This window comes from Asparagus officinalis, chromosome 10 (assembly GCF_001876935.1).
Source record: "Asparagus officinalis chromosome 10, Aspof.V1, whole genome shotgun sequence".
NCBI lineage: Eukaryota > Viridiplantae > Streptophyta > Magnoliopsida > Asparagales > Asparagaceae > Asparagus > Asparagus officinalis.
Window position 1 is genome coordinate 12,135,095 of NC_033803.1, and position 9,718 is coordinate 12,144,812.

General features: G+C 37.4%; 1 protein-coding gene across 1 annotated transcript; it reads left to right on the forward strand.

Annotated features, from left to right (window-relative positions):
- Positions 1,559–7,592, forward strand: LOC109826964 (probable methyltransferase PMT26). The gene is made up of 9 exons (XM_020393978.1): positions 1,559–1,738; positions 2,402–3,309; positions 3,407–3,556; positions 3,671–3,941; positions 4,010–4,120; positions 5,068–5,242; positions 5,338–5,610; positions 6,131–6,325; positions 7,141–7,592. Exons 2-9 carry the CDS (start codon positions 2,434–2,436, stop codon positions 7,355–7,357), a joined length of 2,268 nt encoding a protein of 755 aa, XP_020249567.1. The 5' UTR covers positions 1,559–1,738; positions 2,402–2,433; the 3' UTR covers positions 7,358–7,592.

A 9,718-nucleotide genomic window follows, 5' to 3' on the forward strand; every position in this document is an offset into this window, starting at 1 on the left:
CAAGATCGTTTATTCTTATGTTCCCATAAGAGCAAATATACGAGTAAAATCACTAATGTTACTTCAAACTTATTTCTCTTCGATGATATCACCCTCCATGGTTCCATAACGGGAGCATCTAAAACGTTATTACAATATTAGATTAGTATGTAGCAATGTAGCATGGGAAAATATCACATGCTTGTGAAACTAAGGCTTTTAATCTAAGACATCGATATTTGACCACATCACAGCGCGTTATTAATAATCACTCAACCGTGTGGGTCCGGCCTGCTAGCAAAGAATGTAGCCCATTTGTACTTACCTAGTGCCTTAGGCGCTCGACCATTATTTTCTTTCTTTCTTTTTTTTTTTGTTTTATTATTCTTTAATTGTTTGGGTCAGATCCAAGCGGTAGCAAGTGTGAGTGTGCCTACTAATTGAGAAAATGCGGGAGGGATCTTGTCGGCGCCCGCTACTCCAAAAAGACCGCACCGACGCTCCCACTCCCTAATCTACCCTTGACAACTTCACTGATATTACGGATTTACCCTTCTCATTTGGGAGAGAAAAAAAGGATCAGTTTCAACATCTCCCGGTGTTTGGTGGGTTTCGGACATAATCCTTTGGATATTTTTTTTATCTCATGTAAACTTTCCTAAGCTTTGAGGTATCTTACAAGAGCCCATTGAACTTTTAAAATTTTTTTAGCGGATCCGTACCCGTAATTTTTACAAAACTAAAATATCATTGAGGGGGGAAAAAATCCTCATATCTAATGATTTGTCAATTTCTGAAAACATAACTCTTTTCCCTCAATTGAAGATTTTTTCTCTCTCAATGTAATTATAGTTATTCGCAAATGACATGTAAAAATTTTTAGGTTATAAAAATGTAAATTCGTGCGTGTGTGTGTTAGGGGGTGGTTCACGGGACACGTCAAAGCTCAAGGAGTTCTGTGAGATTTAAAAAGTTTTGCAAGGTTATGTGCAAAAACATCTAAGGAGATTTTGTGAGATTGACCTGAAATTTTCCCCCAACGATATTGGTCCATTCAAACGAAAACCTTACAAAACAAATATTTTGAGAGGATAATTAGGTTAGAAGGATCCTCAAATTAAAGCGATGGTTAACTATAGAGGGGATAGTTTCTAATAAAAATAGGCTTTGAGGGATTAAATAGCAATTCTAATGGTTTGAGTGAGTTGTTTCACAATACTAAAAACTAATAAGTGGCTAAAATTGAAAATTCCCAAATAAAAGTTCCGGATACGATGTCATAAATGTAATTTGGCGTGGTCGGCCCATCATGCCGACCTGTAATTATGTCTGCTTCACGCAAAAACCTATTGTCAACCGTGTCAACCGCCGTAAACGGAAACTTTAAATATGCCTTCAACGCTTATTAATTTAACCGATGCCCGTCATAAATAGAAACAAATTACTTCATCCAGTCGCTGACGTCAGCGGAAAGTTTAGTCTATTAAACTACTCCGACGGGACAACAGAAGCGAACACCGTCACTTAACCCCGTTTCCCGTTCCCGCCCCTTTATAAAAACAAGTAATTCATTCCATTGGGAAGAACCATTAAAAAAGGGAAAGTTTTTTATTTTTTATTTTAAGTTTTAGGTTTTAGATCGAGCTCAGTTTTCTTTATAAACTCCCCCTCTCTCGATACACTCTCCTCTCTCACTAGTGGGTTAGGAGAGCAAACCCTTATCGTCTCTGGATCTAATCTCGTTTTCAGCTCAAATAAGGTACAGATCTGATCCATTTCCTTCTAAATCTTTGATCTTTTCTAGCTTTTTTTAGTTAATTTTTTGGGATCTAATGCTGCTCTTAGTGATTTAGAGTTCTTAATACGTGTTCTTGATTTCGCTGGGGTTTCTGGATTAGCTATACATCTGATTGCTGCTCTTAGTAGGAATCTTATTATTAATTCTTTATTGATTGCAAAAGATGTGTGTTTTTTGGTTATTAGCAGAATGTATTGCATAGAATTCAGTAGTTCACTTGAGTTAGGATTTCAAGTGAAGTTGATTGATTAATGTTCACAGTAACTTTATTTCATTTATAGGATTTCAGTGAGATCTGTAGCATTCTAGTTTATAGCTATTTCTCGACAAATTAAAGAAGTGCGCTTCATGCTTTTTTTTTTTGGAAAATTTCACTCGAATACATTCCTTCAGCTTGAAAAAGTGCTTTTTTGGGGTCTGAGTGACAATTTAGTAGCGATGGAGATAGCACACTAGTTGAAGTTAGGGAGAATATTTGGTAATCTAGGCTCAAATTTCTTTTGGTGCATCTACATCCTTTCATAGTTCAATTAGATTGCAGATATAAGGTACATAGATCTAGGAAGTGTTGTCTTCAAGGGAGAAGAGTACCCGGGAGTAAACTATCTGTTTCTATTTTTAAAGGTACTAGTGGAGTTTTTTTGTGTACATGAGAGATGCCATTTAGCAAAGGCCCGAGGATGGACAAGAAGTCGTCATCCTACTGCTCGACGACGACCATTGTCGTACTTGTCGCTCTCTGCTTAGTGGGAGTATGGATGATGACGTCATCTACCGTAGCTCCTGTAGATATAACTCCGTCAGAAGATAATAAGTCGGAAACAACCGAACAAGTTACTGTTGATTTTTCTAGGACATCTGAGGATTCTGGAGATACTACTGTTGATAATACATCAGGAGATAGCAATAGCAATTCTGAAGAGACTGAAAAGTCTGAAGAGACGACCCAAGAGGAGAGTCCTGCTACAGACTCTAACGATAACAAAAATGATTCAGATGAATCGCAGACGAGTAATAATGAAGGTGGAGACACAAACACAGAGAGCGGTGAGACGAATGGACCAGACAATAATTCAGAACAGAATTCTGAAGGAAATGTGAATGGTGAAGAATCAGTGAAGACAGATGAGAATCAAGACAAGGGGGAGGAACAGAAGTCGGAAGAGAACCAAACTGGGAATCAAGCAAAGGAAGAGGTATTTCCTGACGGTGCCCAGTCAGAAATCTTGAAAGAGACCGATACCTCAAATGGAGCATGGAAAACTCAAGCTGCTGAGTCAAAAAACGAGAATGAAGTTCAGCAGTCTTCATCAAAAGTTCAAAATGCTGAATACAATTGGAAACTTTGTAACACAGAAGCTGGAGCAGATTATATTCCTTGTCTTGACAATGTAGAAGCTATTAAAAAACTTCATCTTACTGGGCATTATGAACACCGAGAAAGACATTGCCCTGAAGAGGGACCCACATGCCTTGTACCGCTTCCGGAGGGATATAAAAAGCCAATTCAGTGGCCCAATAGCAGGGACAAGGTAACATAGTTAGAACTTTGTGTGTCTGCGGGATGATCTAAGATTGTTCTTCTGAGCTCTAAATTTTCCGCTTGTGTTGATGACATATTTAATGCAGATCTGGTACCATAATGTGCCGCATACCAAGCTCGCTGAGGTAAAGGGGCACCAGAATTGGGTGAAAGTTACTGGAGAGTATCTAACATTTCCTGGAGGTGGAACTCAATTCATCAATGGTGCACTCCACTACATTGATAAAATTCAAGAGGTCTGTGAAATTATCCTTTTACGGATGTTTACTGTTCTTGTGTATTTATCTAGGATAGTTAGCACAATTCTGCATAAAGTGTTTATGTTGCTGATGATTATCTTATTTTTGCAGTCATTCCCTGATATAGCATGGGGAAAACGAACCCGAGTTGTCTTGGATGTTGGCTGTGGAGTTGCTAGTTTTGGTGGGTATCTCTTTGATAGGGATGTGTTAACCATGTCATTTGCTCCTAAAGATGAGCATGAAGCTCAAGTACAGTTTGCTCTTGAAAGAGGAATTCCAGCTATATCAGCAGTCATGGGAACCAAAAGGCTTCCTTTCCCTGGGAGGGTCTACGATGTTATTCATTGTGCCCGCTGTAGAGTCCCATGGCACATAGAAGGTACTTTGTGCTAGGAACAGGATTTGTTTCTTCTTTTAGACATTGTGTGCTGAGATGTTAACTTGCAGGTGGTATGCTTTTGTTGGAGCTTAACCGGTTATTACGTCCTGGTGGTTATTTTGTGTGGTCTGCAACACCAGTTTATAGGAGTGATCAAGAAAATGTCGAGATATGGAAAGGTAAGACTACCATGCTTAATGTTGTATGTATGTTTAACCTTTAGATAGATGCATACACTAACTTTGTTCATCTGTTGAAATAACCTGTATAGAGATAACATATATAGAGGAAATGATGACAAAGCAAGATAATAAAACTGAGAACTCAAGCCATATTTTTCATTCACACGATTTACTATCAAAATCAAAGATTAAACAAAGCTCACTTCCAAGGTATCTTCTAAGAATTATTATGAAAATCAGACATTTCAATATAAGACATCTAACCTCAAATGAAAAGACTAGAAGTAGAGTGGTCTTGTATGTGATGTACGACCAGCCTTCAGAATGACATATATTTACTGCATAATGGAGTTGCAATCATCTTGCAAAAGCACCTATTTTGCTTTTCTTCTGAGGTGGGATCCTTTACTTTGAGTAACCTGACTAATGCACTGCTCCATGGAGAATTAGTTTAGAAGTCATACTAACAAACACTTTAAAGCTCTTCCTATGTTCTTATTCAAGTTAGCAACAAGTTTTGACACCTGGACACAAATTCTCTCTTTGTTGCCTTCATGGGTTACTTGAATTAATTAATGATAGTTTAAAATAGTAATTTCTTATTTTCAATAATTTTATCCCTTTCTTTGAATTTAGCACAGAACCATTGCCTCGCTGCAGCAGCCATATCTCAAAGTTCTTATTGCACAATCCCTCTACGTCTCTAGTATATGATGACTTAGTTATCGTTAATCTTAGAACATATGTTCATTAAGCGACCTCTAAGCACTTGCTTAGCTAATCCATCTAGATCTGGTGTCTAGAGCTATTTAAATGCAGTTCCGAGCATTCTAGACTTTATCAGAATGGTACTGAGCTTATATGCTCGACTTCAGTAAAAGCACTCGTTCAAAAAGCATTTTAGTCAAAGTTTTAACTTCTATTTGTTTGGAAATGGATGCCAGCAATGACAGCGCTGACAAAACAAATGTGTTGGGAAATGGTGAAGAAAACAAAGGATTCCCTGAACCAAGTGGGTCTAGCAATCTACAGAAAACCTACAGACAACAAATGCTATGAAGCAAGATCGAAAAACAGTCCTCCACTTTGCCAAGAATCTGATGATCCCAGTGCTGCCTGGTATATTTTCCTGTCAACAAGTAGCCTTAATTCTACTTTTATTTCAACAATTCTGCAGTAAATTATTGTTTCATATTGTTTTCCTTTTTGATTAGGAATGTTTCCCTTCAAGCATGCATTCACAAAGTGCCTGAAGATCCTTCTGTTCGTGGGTCTCAATGGCCAGAGCAATGGCCGGAAAGGCTGGGAAAGGCACCTTATTGGCTAAGCACTTCTCAGACAGGGGTTTATGGTAAACCTGCCATTGAAGACTTTGAAGCAGATTATGAACACTGGAAACATGTTGTGAGCAAATCGTATCTGAATGGAATGGGAATCGATTGGTCTACTGTGAGAAATGTCATGGACATGAGAGCCATTTATGGAGGGTAAGCAAACATATTATATACTTTTGTCAACGTTGAAGAAAATTTTGGTTATGATTTATGATGCTTTTAGGTTGTTCTATAGTATACTTTGTACAAATCCCATAGAATAATAACACAGCTTTTCTCAATTTTGGTTACCATTCTTTCATGCAATTGCCATGTAATTTGTAACCATAACACACAAGGGACACAAAGAGGAAATTTATAGCATGTTGCGCTGAATTCATTATGACTAAACATGTTTTCTTAGTTTAATTATCTTGACTAATCATGTTAGGCATCACGGTTTGAGATTTTTCTGATCAATATTATCCATTTATATCCCATTACCATTCTTTTATTGTCATCAAACTTGGATGTTTGTTTGATCAAGGCTTACCTATTCCAGGGGTAGTTGCCTACTCATTACTGCTGACATTTAAACAGTTAATATTAAGTAGGATGTTCATTGATTCATTAGATATATATACTTCACAAATCATGGCTGATCACTGAATATAAGTTTTTGTCTGTTTTGCAGTTTTGCTGCAGCTTTGAGGGACATGCAAGTGTGGGTTATGAATGTTGTTTCAATTGATGCCCCTGATACCCTTCCTGTTATTTTTGAGCGGGGTTTGTTTGGCATATATCATGATTGGTGTGAATCATTCAGCACATACCCGAGAACATATGACCTTCTCCATGCTGACCATTTATTTTCCAAGCTCAAAACAAGGTAAGATTTATGATGTCGCATAATTACAATTTGGTCCTTGTTTGATCAAGTTCCATTCCCTGATAATAGTTTTCCCAAGCTAAAAAATCCATGATTGTTCCAATATGGAAAAATGTTGACATTCAAGTTTGTTTTTCGAGAAGCTAATTTTTCAAGGTTCAGCAAATCTTGCGGATGAGGGATAAAGAGGCTCTTTAGTAATTTAAATACAAAGTGTGAATTTTCTTTTTAAGATGGGAGAAAAAGAAACAAGTAGCATGCAGGTTTTACTTTCTTCAGTTCCTTTTGCCATGCTTGTGCTAGTGCTCACCGATAGTCAGGCAAACATCTTTTCTCTGTAGACTATTATTGCTGTTGCCACTGCTGTTGTCTATAAGGCCTCCTCTGTCTCTAAGTGGAAAATAACCTATTTCCCTATCAGCACACAGTTTTCTTTGGGTTAATTGCGGATAGACCCCTGTAGTATCACTTGGGTTAATTGTGGATAGACCCCTGTTGTATCACTGTTTTGAAGCTACTAGCCCTCTAGTTTACTTGTACAGGTAGATCCCCTGAGTGAACTTTTTGACTCATTTACCCTCAAAGAAAGACGAATTTGTGTTTTTGACAAATAGACACCCCTGAAGGTAAGAGTCAAAAAATACACTCAGGAGGTCTCTCTGCAAAAATGAAATTAGAGAGGCAGTAAGTTTGAAACAACGATGATACAGGGGGTTTCTGAATATGACTGCTTATGTAGACTCACTGTCTACATCAATTACTTATGTCTTAAGTTTTTTTCTCTAAATATATTACTGTAATTTCGTTTTCTTCAGGTGCAAACTACTATCCGTAATTGCTGAGGTCGATAGAGTATTGAGACCGGAAGGGAAGCTAATTATAAGAGATGACGTAGAAACCATAAACGATGTTGAGAACATGGCAAAATCTTTGCACTGGGAGATTCGAATGACCTATGCCAAGGATAACGAGGGGTTGCTTTGCATTGAGAAGAAAATGTGGCGGCCTCAAGAAATCGAAGGAAGCAAGTAAATCCTTTCATGATTGTTTGGTTCATTCTTTTCGACAATTTGTTGTATGATTATACCAATGGGTGTATGACTTTGATGCCTTTTTGCTCCAAATGGGGTAGGAGGAGGCAACCGGTTTTACTACAGACAAGTTCAATTTGTAGAATTATATAGATTCTCGAACCAATGGAAAGTTGTTATGTTGTTAGAGATGTAAGGTTAACTATTTTTTGAACCGATGGTTATGATTTTTGCCATTCTCCTAAATACTATCTTGAGAGAAGAGAAAGCCTCTTTTGCAGCCCAAGAGCTTTTAGGTTATAGGAAAATTACATTTTATTTACAATTTATACACAAATCACCTTTAAAGTTTGGTTTTATTTCAATCAACTTCCTTTTAGGTTATACGAAAATTACATTTTATTTACAATTTATACACAAATCACCTTTAAAGTTTGGTTTTATTTCAATCAACTTCTTTCCAATCAAAATTTCACTAAAAATAAAGATAAAAAATAAGCTTAAAGACTAGTATCCTATCAAGATCTAAACACTAAAACAACGTGTCTTATATATGAGTTTTTTTAATGATAATTTTGGATTTTTAGAGAAAAGTCTAGTATCCTATCAAGATCTAAACACTAAAACAACGTGTCTTATATATGAGTTTTTTTAATGATAATTTTGGATTTTTAGAGAAAAGTTTGACTTGGAGGTGATTGATAGCAACAAAAATCAATTTTAAAGCTTGTTTATATATAAATTGAAAATTAAAGTTTGTTTTCGTATAATTACCCAATTTTAAGGTGGTTTTTAGAAAGAAAAGAAAAAAACTATTTTATAATATAAATGTTGGATAGTTTTCCTTCGAATACTATTGAACTAAGTAGACATTAAGCTCAAGAGTTTTCAATCTCATTTCACTTTCATAAAGTGTTTGTTAACACTTGCATACAATGAAGTTTAATCCCATTTTGCTTAACCTGTTTAGGTCCTTAGATTTTCTATTAAATTCTACCCGCATTCTAAGGGAGTTAAATAAATTTGAAAGGAAAGCTAACTGATCTTAATGGGGGTATCAGAGTGAAGTATGATTAAAACTTTGAGGTGTCACAGTGTTAAATAACTAATGTCGGGTGTCAAAGTATAATGGGTTTGAAACTTTGGAGCATTATGTGTTAAAAAAAATATAGGGTTAATTCACAAGACCCTCCTAAACTTTGGGGGGGAATCACACATAAGGCCCTAAACTTTGTTTATCCCACTAACCCCCTAAACTATGGGGTGCCTCACAAAGCACCCCACATCCCCCAAACTTTACCTTATCTCACAGAGCCCCATTGTTTATAATTTTACAAATAACTAAAATTTACTTGAAAGAAAAAACTCAAAATTTTGGGGGAGGGAGTATGTTACGTGTAAATGACAAGTGACAAAGATTGAGATTTTTTTCCACTCTAAAACATTTTAGTTATTGGCAAATTACGTGAGGGGGGTGTTGCGCGCAGCGGAAATTTCGGCAGCACTTCGGCAGCACAACAAGAGAGTCAGATCGCAATAAGAATTCTCGTCTCACCAAGGAGACAAGAATCTGAAGCGGATATCTCAACCAAGTGAGATATCGGCTCTTCCTCTCATCAGTTCTAGGACTGACCTATCGAGGGATCCTAAAAGCTATTACAAACCACACAAAAGCAGTACAACCAATTTTTACGTGGTTCGGCAAATTGCCTACGTCCACGGGGCAAGGAGGGGGGGGGATCTACTAATAGAGGGAGAGATTACAACTAGGGTTTACAAAAGAATCTCACAAATAAAACCCTCACACAAACTCTCAAATCCCTCATACAAAACTCTCTCAAAAGCAACAAACAAAAGCTCTGTGCTCCAATTGCTTTTTCCAGCCGAAAATAAACCAAGCCTTGCTCTGCTTTTTCTCCAGCCGCACAAAAGCACCCACAGCCGCAAAGAAATCAAATCGTTGCACACCTCCTTCGCTCACAAACCTAGGTCATTAACCAGGTCTATATATATGCACAAGGGACAAACGGGTGGGCCGGTTATTGTCTAGTAAACAAAACAAAAAAACCTCAAGCACTCATGCACTCACGTGGGACATGTTCACGTGCTCTTCACAATTCTCCACCTCGGTGAAGATTTCCCAAAACTGAGCCGACACCAAAGCAACCAAATGTCCCACTCATTCGACAACAAGTCGGGAACCCGAACGAGAGCTCAAACAATCTCACCCCCATCAAAATCAACTAATCCAAATCGGCTGTATCTGAAAGACTGCCTACGTATCCTCTTGCCCAAGGAATCAAGCCGAACGTAGTTCACCCAAATGGCCGCTAACGGCCTCAACAATCACGAATATGCAACA